The sequence below is a fragment of the Periplaneta americana genome, chromosome 14 (assembly GCF_040183065.1).
Source record: "Periplaneta americana isolate PAMFEO1 chromosome 14, P.americana_PAMFEO1_priV1, whole genome shotgun sequence".
Taxonomy (NCBI): Eukaryota; Metazoa; Arthropoda; class Insecta; order Blattodea; family Blattidae; genus Periplaneta; species Periplaneta americana.
Genome location: NC_091130.1, coordinates 70,211,472 through 70,231,955, shown reverse-complemented (window position 1 = coordinate 70,231,955; position 20,484 = coordinate 70,211,472). Strand labels below are relative to the sequence as shown.

The window sequence follows — 20,484 nt, the reverse complement described above, 5'->3', positions numbered from 1 at the left end:
CGGCAATGAACCTCCGGGTTCCTTAAAAGCCAGTACGTAAGTAATAGAAGCCAATATTAATTGTCCACCATTTTGCAGTCAGCTGACCTAGTTGCGCTTTTTTTCGATCCTTATTTTGCTGCAGCAAAGGCATGACGCGCTTAAAAATAACGCACGGTTTATTATAGCCACTGCCTGCTCAATCGACGGTTATGCGCGAGTAACCGCTAGATGGCAGGTAGTGACTTATCCAGTCAATGCTTGTCTGTATCCAGTATTTATAGAGCCCATACTATATAACGTCTTTGATAGAGCCATCGGAAATAAGAGCGACGCGCGCGTTGATGCAGGGAACCTAAATTTTGATTTCCCTACTCGCTACACGAAACTCTTTTGCCTCATAATCTAAGGCAGTGTTGCCAATACGGGATGTTTTCCCGCTAGATCTGGAGTTATTGTGTCAGTTTAGTGGATAGCGTTTAAAAATAAAATTGTGTTGCTGACATAGGAATTGAGTGTCTTATAACGATCACAGTAGCAAAATTATCTCACTTTTCATGGCTAATATAATAATGTAGCAACTTATGTAGTGCTATAGCGGATTTTTCGGAATCGTTTTGGCGACAGTGGTCTCAGGTCATTTATTCATAAGTACAATTTCATGCAGGAAATTATGTGAATAAGAACCAGCATTTTTCCCGAAAAAAGATACATTAGCCATGAATTAGTGTTACGGTATAGTTGAAACTATTGATTTTCAGAATGATTTAAAGTAACATTAATATCACATATAATAACAGTTGCATAGCCTGGATAAATTCGAATCGCCACAGAAAACAAGAACGAATCACTACTGACTGCGACTGCATTATGGCTGGCTGAAAATTACACCGAGTATTGTTTGTAAACAAACCGGGCAGAAATATAACACTATTAAGATGTCCAGTATTTTGGGATCAGTGCTCGTTGGTGAGAAGCAGAATTGTTTGTTACTGTATATTCCTTTTCTGTTAAATTCTATATACATATACAATATGTAAACTGTATGTCTATTTTAGTAAGCAAATCCCATAAAAGGTATATTTGAAATAGTAAATGGCTGCACCCCAAAATCGGGCCTCATTTTACTGGATTTTAAAGTATTGTATTTTTATTTGTTGAAACTAGTTCTGAAATTGTTCTGGCGATTTCGAAAGTGAAAATCGTTGAATTTATAGGGGATTTTTTTTTTTTTTTTTTTTTTTTTGGAGTTGAACGTATATCCAAGGTATAATAAAACCTGAACTAACCAGACCTAACCTGTCACAAATTCGTATATGCAAGGTGTATTGGCGGAGTCTGAAGGGAACAATTTTCAGCGCTAAATTTGCTGATGATATAGTGTTAACAGCAGAAGAGGAGACAATAATAAGGGATATGCTAGTGGAGCTAAATGACAGCTGTGAGGAGTATGGGATGAATATAAATGCAAACAAGACGAACAAGGCAGTGGAACAAGATGACAGCTTCAGATATTTAAGGTGTATTATAAGCAGTAACATGAGCTGCTGCCAGGAAATCAAAAGAAAGATAATATTGGCAAAGGAAACTCAGCCATTCCATGCGGACAGATGTGACATTTGCATAACACTTTTGACTAGTTTACTGATCCCCGATTTTTTTGCAGTGCATGCTACAACTCTCATACCTGGATCACAGTGTAGTACATTAAACCTTCCACCTGCTGTGTAATTATTGTCGCAGAATTCTAACTATATTTAAGATAGCAGCATCGTAAATGACTAAGGACGGGTGTGACAAAAATATGCACTTGCAATGAACACCTCTAATGAAAACAAGAAAACTCTGTGAACTTAATAAAACAAATATCTTGAGAATTTTTGTACTAAAAGTTATTTAATGTTACAATGTTTCGTATAATAATTACACATTTATGCGTGAATCATAATATTTTAAAAATAATTAAGCGCAGGACGGGTGTGAGGCTTTCCAGATGGAAGGGTGTGACACTGTGAAGTTCTATTTGGACTATGTGTTGTATATCAAGATAATTAACATTTAAAACTAAAAATAATCAATATGATCTTAGGCAGCACTAAATTAAATATGGTAGTAGTAATTGCAATAAAATATTTTAACAACATTACAACAAACATAGACATAGAAATGAATTGAAGTAGGCTAGTACTAGTACTTCTAAGATTCTTCAAGAACAACAATACTTTTAGAAAATACATAATAGAGTCTTGTTTCTTGTAATCTTTATAGTTTGTTCTGGAAGAATACCTATCTGGTGTTCATATGAAACATGAGACATCATTTTCATCCATTCTGAAAATCTGAACGTTTTCTCTGACACACACTCTCAAGCACATAATTTTAACTTCACCATCTTCTTCAGCTCCAAAACCTCGTTTCAAGATTTCTTCCTTTTCTTGAACACTGTACTTGGAACATTTGGTTTTGCTTCCAAAAGTTTTTCAATAACTGCCTGTTTTTTACTTGGGCTTGTAGGAAGCACCTTCTTCACTCTTTTAACTGCCTTACAAATGAAGTGACTGCACACACTTGTAAGAACCAAGCTCAGAAGTTTCATTTTCAGCCTTTGCCTGCTGTTCTCTTCTACCTTTCAGCATCCTTACGTCCTTAGGCTTTCAGTTAGTTCATGTCTACAGATAAACATTTTTTTTTTTTTTTTTGCATTTGCTCGCTTCTTCCTATCTCTCTCCCTTTCCTTCAACAAGTAAACTTTTTTTGGCTTCTTGGTTTTCAGTCAGTTTCTTTCTCCAATTCCGTTTTGATCCTCTACACTTTTCTCTCTTTTTTATATTCATATACAAAGAATAAGAAGAAAAGCATTTGAAATATCTTATGTTTTGGAGCAAGAAAAAAATTCATTCATTTTTTTTTTTAACTATCCTCATTTGTGAGAATGAGCCTATATGACATGAACACATACAACCATAGAAGTCTCTTATAAATTCAACTTCAGTTAATTTAATTCACTTTTCCATAGGTAATAGTAAATAAAGTTTAATAACCTCAGTCATACTGTGTAGGACAGATATTAGCCAGAGCTTTATTATATCTTAATTCTGAATCAAACAAAAGTAATATTCAGATTGTATTGACTGGTTACTCAACTTTACTTCTGTAAACTTTTATTTCTTTTAGAGTTTCTTATTAATAAATAGAATAAACTTCAGAGTAATTTTTGAGACAGGTGTGACACACAACTGTTACCATTTACTTACATACAAAGGGCTTTTAAGGAACCCGCAGGTTCATTGCTGCCCTCATATAAGCCCGTCATCAGTCCCTATCCTGTGCAAGATTAATCCACTCTCTATCATATCCCACCTCCCTCAAATCCATTTTAATATTATCCTCCCATCTGCAGCTCTGCCTCCCCGAAGGTCTTTTTCCCTTCGGTCTCCCAACTAACACTATTTGCTCATACATGCTACATGCCCTGTCCATCTCAAACATCTGGATTTAATGTTCCTAATTATGGCAGGTGAAGAATGCAATGCGTGCAGTTCTGCGTTGTGTAACTTTCTCCTGTACCTTCATCCCTTTTAGCCCCAAATATTTTCCTAAGAACCTTATGCTCAAACACCCTTAATGTCTGATCCTCTCTCAAAGTGAAAGTCCAAGTTTCATAACCATACAGAACAACGAGTAATATAACTGTTTTATAAATTCTAACTTTCAGATTTTTTGACAGCAGACTAGATGACAAAAGCTTCTCAACCAAATAATAACAGGCATTTCCCATATTTATTCTGCGTTTAATTTCCTCCCGAGTGTCATTTATATTGGTTACTGTTGCTCCAAGATATTTGAATTTTCAAATTTTCAACTGTTACCATTAACCTAATATAATTAATATATCTACCTCACCTGCTTTTAGAATGAATTCCTAAAATGAGAAAGGAAACTACTGCTGTAGATAAGATGACACCAGATCAGCTGATTGATGAAAAAGAGAACAATTCAAGGACTCTCAACATTGATCATTTTTCACAACATTGAAGTTCAGCATGTACAGTAGTGGCAAAAAAAAAAAAACGGACCAACCCTTGTAGCTGATTTCGAGCCTTGTTCATTCCAGAGCACGATAGACTGGTAACTCTAAGACTTTCGTGGTTCGAATCCTGTCTGGGAAGGAAACTTTTTTTTGTTCCTTATTCAAATTTATTCCCAATACTTTTTGATTGCAGCGATATTTTACTACTTATTATTCCCAGAACATGAATTTTACCAGCAATCGAAAAGTATTGGGAATAAATTTGAATAAGGAACAAAAAAAAAAAAAAAGTTTCCTTCCCAGGCAGGATTCGAACCACCAAAGTCTTAGTTACCAGTTTATCGTGCTCTGGAGTGAATAAGACTCTGAAATCAGCTACAAGGGTCAGTCCAGTTTTTTTTTGCCACTACTGTACACATTTCACATTTGTTCATAAAATAAACACATACACAGTGAACTAAGGTGCAGAACTTATTTCTACTGTAAAATATAAATAATAAGGGTTTATTACTATTAGTCTGCAGAAAAAAATACTGAACTTCAAAGAATAATATCCAGGCTCAGTTTAGCATGGAATGACTGAGCTTTCAACAGGAAAAGGAGCATTTTCTGCGGACTTTAGAAAAAGAACTAAGGAAGAACTGGCGAAGTGCTTTATATGGAGTGTGGCATTGTATGGAGACAAAAACATGGACATTATGATGACTGGAAGTATTTGAAATGTGAATATGGAGAAAATGGAGCATGTGAAATGGACAGACAAAATAAGAAATGAAGCTGTGCAAGAAAGAGTGGATGAAGGAAGAATAATGCTGGAGCTGATTAGGAAGAGAAAAAGAAATTGGCTGGATCACGGCTAAAAAGAAACTGCCTACTGAAGGTTGCACTGGAAAAAATGGTGAACAGGAAAAACGTTTGGGGCAGAAGAAGATATCAAATGATAGACAATATTAAGATATATGGGTCATGTGTGGAGGAGACTAAGAGGAAGGTGGAAAATAGGAAAAAGAGGGACGATTGAAGTATGCTAGGTTTGCAGTGAAGGACCTGCCCTTGCACAGAAAACTGAATGAGTGAAGCCTATAGAGTTAACATAAAAAATATGAACACTAAGGGCCGAATTCATAGTCAACACTTATCGTAAGGAAACACTTAAGCAGTTGCTTATAATAATTTCCAATTCATAAATCCCACTGAAGTGAACACTTATTCAAATAAGGTAGCTTGTCAGCTTACTCAAGTGTTTCCTCATATGCATTGTAATCAGCTGATTCGGTATACAATAGATGATGATTATGATTTTATTTAATTTATTGAGTTCTGTAATTAATATGAAAATGAGTTTCGACAAACAAAAGATATATCAGAGATATGGAAAACCCTTTAGAGATGTATAATGATCAACAGCTTAAGAGGAGATACTGTTTCGACAAGAACACTGTTGTGAATATTCTGGTGTCTCTCATTTAAATTCACAATACAACCATAAGGCTTTCCGATTTCGCCACTGCTGAAAGTACTGGTTGCTTTGAGATTTTAATGATACAGCAGCATTTTTTTTTTCGAAAAGTATTCACGTCCCAACAAAGTGTTATTTGCATTTTTGTTTGTTTCTACCCAAGGAATAAGCTGTTAAAATTTGCGTAATTATATCATTTCCACTTTGTTTAGCATAAAAATAACTGAAAAATAAATTAAAATTATTTACTTACACGAATATTTCCGGAGTTTGCATTAAACTCAACTGCAATTTTATTCCATGTCAATTTCTTCTTTTGGAAAGAACAATTATTATCATTTTTTTTTTTTTTTTTACTTTCGACGATATCTCCATATTTCATAACTAGTTATCTTAGTTCACTTCTTTCTTTTCTGTAAAATGCTTTCTGGACATCTTGTATAATTTTTAGCTCTATAATATTTACTTGTGTATTTGTGATGACAATAATGCCGACTTAACAATTTGAAGATGCTGGAAAACAATTTAATGTAGGAAAGCGCTCACGTCTAGCCATGTTGCCATATTTCTTTCGATGTCAAGGGAATGCTCAGTGCATATGAAAGAGTAGCGTCTCTGCAATACGATCTGAAATAAGTGCTAAGGAAACGCTCATTACTTAAGTGTTTCCTCATTTTATAAGTGACGACTATGAATTCGACCCTAAGAAAATGTCTTTTTTGTGTTTCCGTGTACGTAGGCTATATTTATAATACTGTATATTGTTCTTTGCAGCTCTCAAAATCGTCATAACTGGATGCAAGTGTGTGTGTGCCCAGGATCTGGGACAGTGTTTCAAATTCTAGGACAATCCTACTGAAAGCTGGACGGGTGATCACCCTAATTCTAAATGAACAATTCACATCATGTCTTATCACACAATGGAACAATAGAGAATTAATTGATTGGACAACAATTTTATACTTTTATATCCATGGTTCAAGAATTAAAACAGAAAATCAATATCCCGAATTTAAAAGAAAACTTACAAATTAAACCAAACCCTTTAACTTTATTAAATATATAATATAATCTAAATTTAACAGAAGAAATACTGAAATCAGAAGTAAACACAAATAATGAAACAATTGTCTTTAGAGACAATTAATATTAGGTGCCCTCCACAAAACTGGCTTCATTTATACACCGACTCATCCTTGATCTCCAGAGAACAAGGTGCCGATGCAGGTGTTACGTGCTGTCTCTTCTCACTTTATAGATCTCTTGGATATGGAACAACAAGTTTTGATGGAGAAATCATTGCAATAAGTGAAAGTCTCAGGAATCTTCTATGCCACATCAATAAATTTAAGAATGCAGTTATGTCAGACTCCAAAGCAGCTGTTCTATCAATAGTCTCTAAACACACACCTTCATCTCAAACAGCAGAAATAACTAAAATGCTCTCTCAATTAATATCACTCAATAAAAAATTGTATTCCAATGGATACCATCCCATTGTGGAATCCTGGGAAACGAGAATGCGGATACTTTAGCAAAGAAGGGGGCAGCACTGCTACTTAACAGACCTGTTACTAAATCTACGTATTACTCTGTGAAAAGATTTATTAAATCTACATACTTAGACTTCAACAAACAGAATTTGATAACACAATCTCAAGGGAAAAAATGGAACTCTCTGCATCATAATCCACAGTTAATTCCCGATTTACCACGAAAATCGTCTGTAGCTGCATTTAGATTGGCAACAGGCCATGATTGTTTGGCCAAACACCTGCATAGAATTGGAATATATCAGTCTCCTAACTGCCCATTGTGCAACTCAAACCAAGAAATGGATTCGGAACACCTCAAACTCTGTGCTTCAGTGGCTGACCATGATAATATCTTTGAAAAATATTGGAGTGCAAGAGGTCAAATGACTTATTGTGAAACGCCTGGCATTAGAAAACAACAACATACTTTTTCATTCCATTTATTGTATTCTATAGATCTTTTATCAGCATTGTAGCTTTGAAATGTAGAGCAAGTCAAAATTTAGGCAAAAATATACAATGCATAGTAAGCTGATTAATTGAATTTACGAGCATAAACAATTCATCAGTTGAGTAGAAGATATGAGTATGAAGACATTTTGTTAATTTTATTTTGAACTTTCTCTTGGTCTTTCAAAGCTTTAAAAAAATTAGGCAGTGGACTGAGGACTGTAATACCAAAATAATGAACTCTCTCTCTTTTTTTATACAAAAGATGAGACTAACAGAGGGTAGATGGAGATCTGATTTGTGTTTTGTTTTGAAATTTTGAATGTTCTGATTAGTACTACTACATGTATTTACAATTAAATTATGGGTTTTGCTACAAGTTTACTAATTTTTTTTCTAAGGTAGGTTTGATTAAGTTAGATCAGGTTAGCTTAATAATCCCAGTAGGAATGTGCATTAGCATCGCTGTTAAAGCATTGTGTGGAAAGTCAGATGGCCATGTGTTCGAGTCCCAATGGGGTCATGGATTCTTGTCATTGAAGTAATCCTTCAGTCTACACTGTGGCGCTGGGATTCATTTAGACTCTATATTTCCTTCTGGATAAAAGCAGCAAGCACATAAGACTGGCATCCCTATTGCCACTAATGTCATTGTCTACGATGGTGGAAACTGTAACTCCCATTATCCTGTGAACCCTCCAAGGCCTGTACCAGAGATACTGATAAGCCTAAGTAGAAAAATCCCATTACAATAGATACTTGATAAAGTAATATGACGTCATCATTCATAGGTTTTGCAGCCTGACTCTTAATTGCAAAAATGGGTTAAGGATCAGTATTGTCTTAAAAGTTTTATATTATGTACAGATTATTTCCATGTTCACTATTTGTTACTGTGTTTTTAGAGTTATGTATGCACTTTCTGCCAAATAGAAAATTGGTAAATTAAATAAGATGATTGCTGCTTCTACATTATTATTATTATTTTTATTATTTTCCTTGCTCCTTTGCAGGTGGAGGCAGTGGTTTTATTGGAACAGCATTCGGTAATCTGCTTCGCACAAAAGGATATGGTGTAACAATAGTCTCGCGAATGCCTGGACCACAGAGGATGTCCTGGGTAACTTTTTCGAATGAATTTACGTTATAGCAAAGCCATGATGTAACTTTCACTTTTTAATTTCTCAGTATTTAGTGTTCTATACAGCATGGCTTTGCTATAATGTACACATCATATGTGTGTGTGTGTGTGTGTGTGTGTGCGCGCGCGCGTGCGCACGTGCGTGTGTGTGCGTGTGTGCGTGCTTGAGAGTGGAAACCGGTTTTCACTGATACATATTTTCTGACATTATTTCTTTGCAGTCCTGTTGTCCAAACTGCTGAATGAAATTTTCTTATAGATATTCTGTAGGTCATATTAACCCATTTCAAAAGGAAATTATATATTGATTGTGATCACATATTTCTCTGTAATAGTTATGAATATTTTACAGATATGCAAGAAACAAATTAGCAGTCACATTAAATTTATTATAGTTGATAATAAAGTGGAGTTCCTGACACTGCATATTTCTTAATAAATACTCAGTGGCAATTTACTGTAATATTTACACATTATAGATAAATCTTGCGGAAATTTACAGTAATATTTACACATTACAGATAAATCTTGCGGAAATTTACATCATACAAACTGAATAGATCATAAACTAAGTGTCATGGTGGACAGTGAATAAGTAATGCTAGTTGAGTTCGTACATTGATATATTTTTTCTGGACTTGTACTTGTATTTTGTCTGTTATTTTTAGTATTTATTGTTCTACCTATGTTGTTTCCTCATTCCTGCTATCATGGGTCATGGAAAAAAACTACAACAAGATGAAAGTGTTGAAGATTGTGCAAAACGTGTGTTAGAGGAGTCTTGGCGTGATCCCACCATATTGGCAGGTCTTGCCAACCTCATCAAGGACTTGATAGTGTCAGAGCTAAAGTCAGCCCTTGCTTGCAACATGGAGGTGATCGAAAAACTGAAGGCACCCCTTCGTGAAAAAGATGAGAAAATCGCCAGCCAAGAAAGGAAGTTGGAAGAAAAACAGGATGCCCTAGAGCAGTATCTCTGGATATTTGGAATTCTGATAAAAACAATGAGGACACAGACAAGATTGCCATCAAAGTTTCGGCAAAAGTCGGTGCCAACCTGATGGTGAGTGACATCAATAGGAATCACTGGGTTGGGAGGCAAGGAAATCGACCTCGACCAGTGATTGTTAAATTTGTAAGCTACCGCAAAAGAAGAGAAATGTTCATTAATAAAAAACAATTAAAAAATTCAGGTATCATGTTGAGGAGAAAACTTGACGCAATCCTGACATGCACTACTGAGCTGTGAGAGAGCAGACAAAATAGAGAATAACTTTTTATGTCTGCAGGTAGAGAGACACGATATTTGTGCAATGTTATGGTGCATACAAAAACCTTACTTATAATATAAAGAATAAGGAATATCAATGAATCCTATTCGTATGTAGACTATAAAAATGTAAGAAACTTAATGCATAAAATTAAAGTTTACAAGATGCATGTATTTTACATGACTCATGAATAGCACACAAAAGTACACACTCAAATTCACATACAGTGTGTGTTGGTTTTATTATACTTTCAGAAACTTGTCAACTGATGCAGAGTTCTTGACAATAAAGCTATTAACTCTCTTGCTCTTCAGTACAGGAGAGTGATGTAGCAAAAAGTTAACCTTTTTAATGTAGGCACCATATTTTTATGTTATGGTGGTTGTATTGCATACATTGTCAGATAATTCCATCGACCGTATCCCCTCTTCACTACTTAGGGGACATTTATGCATGCCATGGCAGGACAGCATGCTGAAATGGCATTTCCTCCATTTTATACCTCTGTAACTTGGTCACTTTCAGAAAGTAAAATGCATGTAAAGAGTGCTATGAATAAAATATACTGAAATATTTAACAGTCTCTAAAATAAAAACTGCTGGAGCTAAAATATGACATTCCTTCAGGAATATTCGTAAAATTACTGACGTAATGCTCAGTAGGGTGTTGATATACACACAAATTCCACAATTTGGGACATCTACGGCTGACCACTAGGATCCAGAATACAAAGCAGAGGTTAAATTAAAAATAAAATACAATATGGTTTGCAGAGAGAATACGGAACAATGATAAATTTAAAAATAAAGTACAATTTGATTTCGGAGAAACATGAGATTAAAGTACAATGAAGAGTAATGAAATTAAGTAAAAAAAAAAAAAAAAAAATATTATGTAGTGTTATACAAGTGATTGTGTAAAATGGATAATGAATCTCTCAATACCATTAGGCAAATTTTGTTAATGTCCTCATTAGAAAACTTAAGAGAAAGGAGAATGGTTTTGGTTAATTTAAATTAAGCTCCCCTAGCGCCAAAAAGAAGTCCTTTCACTTTGTATGTATTAATATTCATTTTGTATCTCTCACTGAAGTGAGGAATACATGGATAGTAAATAGACTTCTTTTCATTGTTAACATTATTGGCTTGTTGATCATCCTTCTTAAAATGGACAGTGGGGTCAAGAATGAGGCTTCTTTGATTCCGATGATTGATGGCTATGTCGTCTGCTCTTCTTGTTGACCCATTCTCAGCCAAGCAGTGCACTTCTTCATAAACCTCCCGCTTTGCCTTCGATATTTCATCTTAACTGTTACAAGTATGTGTAAATGCTGATACGAGGAAGCTTCTCAAGGCAAAACTATTTTAGATTTAGAACATGGTATGCTATTAGAACCACTACTATTAGTACTGTTACTACTATTACTAGTATTAATGAAAATTGGAAGTTAAATTGGACCTTGGTTCCTACCATTATCGTTACTGCTACCACAGATGCTCAGACTCCACTATCTCCTTGACTTTGTGGTCATTTAAGGGTCTTGGACTTCCGAACTGTTTTAGCCCATTCCTTTGCCAGTAGTCTCAGCCCTCTGTCTATTTACTCCAACTTTTCTTAGTAGTGTACCATACCGTCAATTCTTTCTATAGACTTGCCTTTTTGCATTAAACTAGACTTTTAGTATTACATATGACTCAAACCTATAGCATTCAATCATAGAATATTCACACTTTGAAGTCTTATATGTTTGCTTCCCAAAGTAGTTGCCTCCCAGAGATCCGATTGGGGGACTGTTTTAACTCCGGAATATTTTATGTTGGGATGCATAACTTCATATTTTCCTGAGCAAGTTACAGCTGTTTTTTTTTTTTTTTGGATACCTGGTTTTTATGATTAGGCAGCTGCATCATCAAATTTCAAGCTCCAAAACAAATGGAGGATCGCATCTACCATTGGTCAGTGGGTTGCTTTAGTCTAGTCGGGAGATCTGTCATCATATATTCATTGACTTTATTTCCTATTTGGCATTTAGAAAACGCTTTGATGCTGTGATAGACCAGCATGATACAGCTGTGACTTGGTCTCCAGAGCTTCATTTGTTAAAAACAGGTTGCACCATGGGAAGGAGAGGATGAGAATTTAGTAGGAGAGGTATGGAATGCACTTCACTACTCATTACAACCCAGATTCTGAAAAATGGAAGAAATGTGAAAATTGTAAATATATGCTAAAAAACCAGATAAGTTTCATACAAGAAGTCCTAAAATTGAAAGAAACTCTAGGAATAGCTAAAGAAAAGGAGAATTTTCTACCTATTAATAACCCAATTGATCTTGTAGATATACAATACAACCTATACTTAAACAAAATCTTTAACAAGAAAGATATTTCTCCTCAAGAAGCAAAAATTCAAACATTTGAAATTCTGCATACAACATATCCATTAAGTAATTAAACATATACAGTATATACACAGATGGATCCCAAGGTAGGAGCTGGAGCAGGTGTTACTTGTGATTCTTTTCCTTCTATAAGAATGTGGGGAAAATACCACAAATTTTGATGGAGAAGTTGAAGCTATTTATACATTCGTTTAAAATTTATTTCTTTGGATTCATCATTGCAAGAGTATAGCTATATTAAGTGATTCTAGAGCCAAAATACAATCAATAGTATTAAAAAATCAACAAAAAATGGAAAAAAATAAAAGAAATCCTGTCAGTGATTAAACAAATCCAAAGTTTAAATAAAATCATAGTTCTTCAGTGGATTCCCACACATTGTGGTATGAGTGGTAATGAGAGAGCCGGCATTCTAGCAAAGAAAGGGACTGAACTTGAACAAAAATAAAACTATAATTTTTCATATTATTTAATAAAACAAGTTATTAAAAATAATTATACTGTCCAAATAAATACTACAGAAAATTCCCATTGGAAAAATTTACTAGAAAAACCTGATTTAATCTTAACCAACACAATAGCAAGATTTAAAATTATTAACAAACTCAGTGATTGTTTCAATATGCAATTTGGGGTTAGACAAGGAGACCCTCTATCGGCTATGCTTTTTAGCTTAGTCATAGATTTTATTTTAAAACAAATATATATGAGGGGAAATATATCTTCTAGGCTGCAGCAGTGCATTGCATACGCAGATGATGTAATGATTACTGCAAGAACGAAGCAAGCTTTAGTAGAAAGATTCACAAAACTGGAAAAGCAATCTGAAGTATTTGGTCTCGTAATAAATGAAAATAAAACTAAATATTTGAAATGTGGTAACCAAAATTCTATTACAAATAACCAGAAAATCAATGATATGCAGATTACTCAAGTCAATAAATTTACATATCTGGGAACAATATTAAATGGCAATAACTCGATAGAAGATGAAATTAAACAATGAATTACCAATGGTAACAGAGCCTATTTCGCCAACCAAAGCTTATTTAAAAGCAAACTAATAACAAAAGAAGCCAAATTAAGATTATATTGGACCATAATAAGGCCAGTTGTCACCTATGCCTGTGACACTTGGGTATTGAAAGAATCAATCAAACAAAAATTGTTAATTTTTGAAAGGAGGATTTTAAGAAGAATCTTTGGACCCTCCAAGGATAGACATGGAAACTGGAGAATAAAAACTAACAAAGAACTAAATGATTTAATACACAATCAAAATATAATAAATTTCATCAGGGCAATGAGGTTAGGTTGGTTTGGCCATGTTAAAAGAATGGGAGACCAGAGGCTAGTGAAAGGTATTTATAAGTGGAAACTCCTGGGAACTAGAGCAGCAGATAGACTGAAAAGCCGCTGGGAAGATATTATGAATGATTTGAGGAAGCTAAGAATCACGGATTGGATGATGGCCGTACAGAATAGAAGTTCCTGGAAAAAAATTGTTGAGAAGGCCAAGACATTCAATTTTGAAGTTGTAGTGCCTTGAGAAGAAGAAGACCTGATTTAATTCGTGACTTAACATGTAAATCTGCTGTGGCGATGTTCAGACTCCTTACAGGTCATGATTGTGTGGGTAAACATTTACAGTACAGTACATAAAATCTGTGCTTCAGTGGCTGACCATGATAATATCTTGTGAAAAATATTGGAGTACAAGAGGTCAAATGACTTTATTGTCAAACGCCTGGCAATAGAAAACAACAACATTTACAGTACATAGGATTGGCATCCTGTCTACTCCAAATTGTGTATTGTGTTCTCAAGAAGAAAAAATCCATATGAATCATTTAACACACTGTGAAGCACTTCAAAAAATTACAAGTGTTACATCTAAATACTGGGAAGCAAGAGAGAAAATAATTAGATTGTTAAATCAAGAGTATTAGATACCTACCTAGTATTACATTGCAGTTATAGATATATTTATTTCAAGGACAAATACCATTGTTGTTGTTATTATTATTTTATTTTTACAGTTATGAGTTTTACACATTACAACTTCAATTTCAATTCTTTAATTTTTCAGACAGAACTAGCTGAGAGTGGTTTGCCAGATAACACTGTAGCTGTTGTAAGTCTTGCTGGACAAAATGTTCTAGATCCCACTCGGCGTTGGACACCTGGTTTTAAACAAAATGTGTGGGCTAGTCGAGTGAATACCACACAATCCCTTGCCCAAGCTATCATTAGAGCATCATCTAAACCAAGAGTATTCATTTCAATTTCAGGTGTAGGTAAGATTAGAAATTTGGTAAATATCATAGCAAAAGAATCGATTTACAACTAAAAACATTGACGTGTATGACTTTTATTTTAAGGAATATATGAACCGAGTGAAACAGCTGAGTACACTGAAGATAGTCGAGGAGGCAACTTTGATTTCCTATCTAGATTGTGTCAAGAGTGGGAAAGTGTCGCCAAATTGCCAGCCCACCTAGGAGTTCGGCAGGTCACTATCCGATCTGGTATGATGTGAACATTTATAATAATGCATTAGCATGCCAAGACATCATCATCAAGGAAAGGCATGATTACACTTATATGAACATAAAGAATGTTTGATTGGTTGTCTGTATTTGAATGTTAGGAAAGCATGTGAATAATTAATATCTATCAATAGCAAAAACGACAACAATATGTTGCTCCGAAACATATAAATTCAGCACACCTGGATGAGACAAGGTTATGAAGTATGTAAGCATATTATAAAAAGGAAGGAATAATAGATATGCATAACACTGTTAAAAAAAAAATAAAAAAAAAAGAATGAATATTTAAGTTTATCACTGATTAACTTTGTAACTTCTTTACTGTATTAATATGAGGAATTTACCTGGCTGATTAGTTTCGAAGTGATATTCTTCATTGTCTGAAGTGTAGTTCGTTGAAGTGAGGCATTATGCATCCTCTCTCCATGAATATATCCCTGATAAGTGAAATATAGTTAATTTCTCTACATAAAATTTATTGCATTTTGTTACCTATACAGGTGTTGTTCTTGGAAGAAGAGGTGGTATGATAAAACAGTTGTTTCTGCCATTCTATTTGGGTTTGGGTGGACCTGTAGGAAAAGGAAATCAGTACATGCCATGGATCCACATTCACGATCTTACCAGTCTGTTGTTATTCGCAATTGAAAATGAAAATGTGCGAGGTGTCCTGAATGGAGTTGCTCCACAGGTTTGTAGTAGAAAATGAGAAATAAAATAAGTAACATTAAAGAGTATTAAACATACAATAAAGTAAGTGCAACCAAATACTCGATTATTTGTGCTTAGGAGAGCAACATTACTATCCTCATTTAGCTCTTTAACCCCGTGAGATGAGTAAGGGGCAGGCCAAGTAAGAAGGGGCAAGTAGACAGTTACTGCCTGTGTCTCATATCCTGAGCCGAGAGCTCCCTTCTTATAACCACGCCTCTTAGGTATCCTTGGACCGTCATGGCAGCTGCAGCGTGCAGCACAGTAGCATATTACATGTTCTGAAAACATTAACCTATGCCATTGCAGGGGTCTTTACTGTTTATAATATGGATACTCTAATCGTGGTTACCACTATCGCTATTATCTCTGATGGCGATTTCCTAAAATGTATGTCCACACTAGGCCATTCTTCGTTCAGTCTGGACAACTGCTGAATTACCATAGAGCAGCATTTCTCAAACTGTGTTCCAGGGTTCCGTGAGCCCTATATGATTTAAAATTTTATTTTATATATTTTTTTTTACTTGGTTATTTAACGACATTGTATCAACTACTAGATTATTTTGCATTGATGGGATTGGTGATAGTGAAATGGTATTTGACGAGGTGAAGCCGGAGATTCGCCATAGATTACCTGACATTCGCTTTACGGTTGGAGAATACCTCGGAAAAAATCCAACCAGGTAATCAGCCCAAGCGGGAATCGAGCCCGCGCCTGAGTGCAACTCTGGATCGATAGGCAAGGACCTTACCCGACTGGGCTGCTCCGGTGGCTATTTTATACTTAGTGGATACTATAAAAGTATATAAATGTTACGAAAATATGAATCAATAATAATATGAAACCACTGATAATAATAATAATATTCCAAGATATGCGTAATAATAATATTCCAATAATATGCGTAATAATAATAATAATAATAATAATAATAATAATATGTTTAATGAACATCCAAAACGGAAAATACCCATAATACTTATCACTTTCATCACTGGATTCTCTGCATATGTGTTCACTAAAACAAAATACCGAAAAGACAAAATGCAGAAGTACAGTAGAAATGAGACTACAACTTTCTGCCATAAAACCAGATTGCAAGCTTAAAAAGCAAATACATTCGTCCCACTGAACAGAATTATTGAGATACTAGCTTTCACTTATCTGTTAATTATTAAATACTAATAAAATATTACAAGGACTCCGCAGTTACACTTTTGGATTAAAAGGGGTTTTGGGGTGGAAAAAGTTTGAGAAACACTGCCATAGAGGAAAGAGTTTACGGATGTGTACACATGACAACCGTAATCGTGATTAGGTTGATAATCTCGAGTAGAGATTGTAGTCTACCACTGGTATTAGTGTTTAGTTACAGGAATTGATGACATAATTTGTTTTGTGAGAGGATAGCCTATACATTCCCTGGCTGACCTTGCTCCATAGCTGATGAAAGGAATCCTAAAAAGTCTGATGTGTTAAACGTAGGGCAGTAGGCACATGTGGTATCCAGAACCTCCCACTCTCCCCCTCTGTGTCTTGCCCTGCAAAGAAACAGTTCAGGAAGTGAGACACGGGCAGTGATGTTGTTAAATTATGGTATATGTTCATTCAGACTATATTTTCACGTTTTGGATTTTGAATTAGCGAGGTCTCTCTCTACAGTAAGGTGAGCATTGACATAGGGTAATACTTGGTTCATTCTCATATTTGTTCTCACTACTTTAACATCGTGTGATCTGCATTTTCTGCCTTTCACAAGAGTGGTAATGCACAAATAAGAAACCATGGTCAGACAAATTTCTTTATTATAATGTAGTGTCTATATAGTACACATGTGCCATACCTTTAACACGTAAGACATTTATTTGATATTATATGCCAATGGTTTCCAAACTTTTAGGTCCAAGATGCCCTGAACTTCTATTTAAATATCTGTTGCTTCCAAATGTTAAAAATGTTTAATTACAAAACGTAATTTTTCACATTTGCGTGTCTTTTTAATGGACATTCTTTACATTGGTTGGCAAGAAAGATGTGAAAATGTCTGTCTACAAATTTGTGAAGACTTTCACTATGGAGGAAAAAGATACTGAAATTATGAAGATATTAATAAGTCGAGACAGGATTTTCATGCACCATCAAATCGTAAAATATGCATGCATCTATGGACTATCAAATGGCCAAATATGCACAATGAAGAAAAAAAAACACTGAAAATATGCACTATAAAAATTATTATTTTATTTTCTAATTGCACAATGTACTACTAACAGTCTTTCCAAATTTCTAAGATATTCTTTTCCCTTGATCCACTGTGCCACAAGATCTCTTCTCGAACATTTAATCAGGGGCATCACAACACTTCACAGATCACAACAGAACACAAAATACAGTAGCTAATTCACAAAACACTTGTACATGTAGTCTACTATAGACCTTCTACCTATCTACCTTTCCAAATTAAAGACATGTTAGGGGAAGCATGGTAGTGCTATTGTCGCCAAACTACAAAGTATGGGAGGGAGCAGAAGAGGCAGCCTTCTAATAATAATTTTAGCCTCAGGGTAAGACTTGTATAGAACAGGGGTGTGGAATTCCAGTGTGACAATACAATGAAAGGATTAGCTGGTAAGGATCAAAGTCCTCGGTTAGAAACCCTGCAAACTGTTAGTATTTCACTTATATTTTTCAGTACATATACTCAAATATTGTAAGGTAAGAAATACCAAACTCTACAAGGCAACATTTATAAATTCCAGTATCATGCGATTTAATATAAAATATGCAATGAAACTATAAAAATGGACATAATATGCAACATAAACCTCAAAATATGCATTATTAAACTTAAAATCTAAAAAACATACATTATGCATGAACTTACCACTAAAAACATGCAAATATGCAGGAAAAAGTATACATATTTCGAATCACTAAGCCATGAAATGCATATTTACAAAGTTTGAGAACAGTAGCAAGCTTATATAAAAACATGCATTTGCATTGAAATCCTGTCTCTATTAATAAGACATCAGTTGGATGCAGTTAGTTGTTGTGGTGTGCAACTGTAGTCCTTTCAAGAAACTGTTTGTGTCACCGACCAAAAGCCATAGTGCCTCAAGTAGATGTGTTGCACAGTTTGAAAATCATAGGAATATATACTTGCAGTACTTTCTCAGCTGATTCATTTTTTTCAACTTGGTCTCATAAAATAAGATGTATGGAACCCATCAGTTTCAGAAACTAAAATGCATGATATTTCATTAGGGGAGAGGAAACTCCAGACAAGCAGACATGCCATGTACAATAATAGGGAGTATTACATGATGTCATTTAATGTTAATAATATCACTGTGTTTGTTAAATTTTGCTACTCTGAAACTTCATTCTGCATTATTTCTATGTCAGATTACAGTATTGATTTTAAGTGGTTGCTGTTGATAACAAACGAATTAGTCAAATAAAAATGGCGAAATAATAGCTATTACTGTAAAAAAAGATAGTGTTCATTAATTATTCGTAGCATTGAATACTGTTCCTAAAAATATATTTTGTTTCTCTTTTTTTTCTTTCAGATTGTGACCAATAGACAATTCACAAAATCATTTGGACGAGCTTTATGGAGGCCAACTGTTATTCCAATTCCTGAATTTGCGCTAAATATGGCATTCAGTGAAGAACGAGCTAAAATTATGACTGCAGGACAGAAAGTGGTACCTAAGCGAACTCTTTCATATGGATTTGAATACAAATATCCTGACATCGACTCAGCGTGTAAAGAATGTGCAAAATTAGTTCCGTCTAAATAATATGTATAGTTTTCTTTGTTGGTCTTTGTGCTAAACTTGCCAGATGCCTTACACCAGAGAGATTGGATCAGTATTTAAATTGAATCGTATGTTTGGTATTATATTATCTTCCATAGAAAACGCTAATGTGTAAGCAAATCTTGTACATAGTGAATGTAGAGTAACTCAATTGTATTTATATTTGTTAATTATTGATTAAATTTATTTATTACACTGTTTTTAATGTTTACCATTTGTCTTTGCATGTACAGTCCATAATGATGGATGAAGATTCAGTTGGTTACTAACTACATTTCATAGAGTAGTAAACCTATCATACAAAGCAACATCTAGATTGCTATGTATTATTTGTCCAGCGATCTAAATGTCTTTGCTAACATTAAAGTTTTTTTCAAGGATTTTTCTGCTTCTGAGAAAGGTAAAGGTTCAACTCCTTTTCCACAAACGTCTGTCACTGAACTGTTCTGAAATAATTTCAGTGTCATCCATATTGTTTAGCACCAGATCTAAACCTAAGTATTGTAGGTTCAAGCTCAGTGTATTAATCTATCTTATATAGATTTTTCGGGCAAGAAAATACTGGGTGAAATGCATAAAGTTGTGGTATTACTTTTTGATTTGACTGTAGAAGATACTTGAAGTAGAAGTATATACTTCGTTTTGTATGCATAAACCTCATACTACTATGAAGTATGTACTATGCGGCTGTAGTATAAATTATCAAGAGTATTGGATTATATCGATTATCGACAGTACTTAGGGCTTATCCGCTAAGATCCGTTAGTTTTCGCCTTCCATTTATTTATGTTAATTTCTTGGTGGGAAAATTGATTGTTGTCCTCAAAATCTGGTTAGTTTAACAAGAAAAGGGACAATTACGACGAATTGGGAAGTGTGGAAGAGAGAAAATGAAAACAACTGCTGTTTGTTAATCTATTAAAAGAATACCCAGCATTATTAAACAAGTCGCAAACTCCTGCCGCAAGAAGTGATGAAGAAAAAGCCATCTAGGCTATGAAAGTTAAGTTGGAAGTTTACAGCAAGAAAAAAATTGACGAAAAGCAAATTATGAAGAAAATAAATAACGTGAAAAGTAAAGTAAAGTAAAAGTCAGACATAAATCAGACAGCCCAAAATATT

The 20,484-nt window shown here is 34.5% G+C and overlaps 1 protein-coding gene across 1 annotated transcript; it reads left to right on the top strand.

Moving 5' to 3' along the window:
* Window positions 1-310: 310 nt before the first annotated feature.
* Window positions 311-19,562, top strand: LOC138713435 (epimerase family protein SDR39U1). The gene is made up of 6 exons (XM_069845536.1): window positions 311-948; window positions 8,467-8,573; window positions 14,358-14,565; window positions 14,650-14,796; window positions 15,321-15,511; window positions 19,111-19,562. The coding sequence occupies exons 1-6, from the start codon at window positions 918-920 to the stop codon at window positions 19,342-19,344; spliced, it is 918 nt and encodes a 305-aa protein (XP_069701637.1). The 5' UTR covers window positions 311-917; the 3' UTR covers window positions 19,345-19,562.
* The last annotated feature ends 922 nt before the right edge of the window (window positions 19,563-20,484 follow it).

What these genes read in the sequence shown, in the direction of transcription:
- LOC138713435 (XM_069845536.1), top strand. Translation starts at nt 918, where the DNA reads ATGTCCAGTATTTTGGGATCAGTGCTCGTTG. An exon ending in GCAGGTCACTATCCGATCTG is followed by an intron (nt 14,797 to 15,320) that starts GTATGATGTGAA and finishes TTACCTATACAG; the next exon opens with GTGTTGTTCTTGGAAGAAGA. An exon ending in TGAATGGAGTTGCTCCACAG is followed by an intron (nt 15,512 to 19,110) that starts GTTTGTAGTAGA and finishes TTTTTCTTTCAG; the next exon opens with ATTGTGACCAATAGACAATT.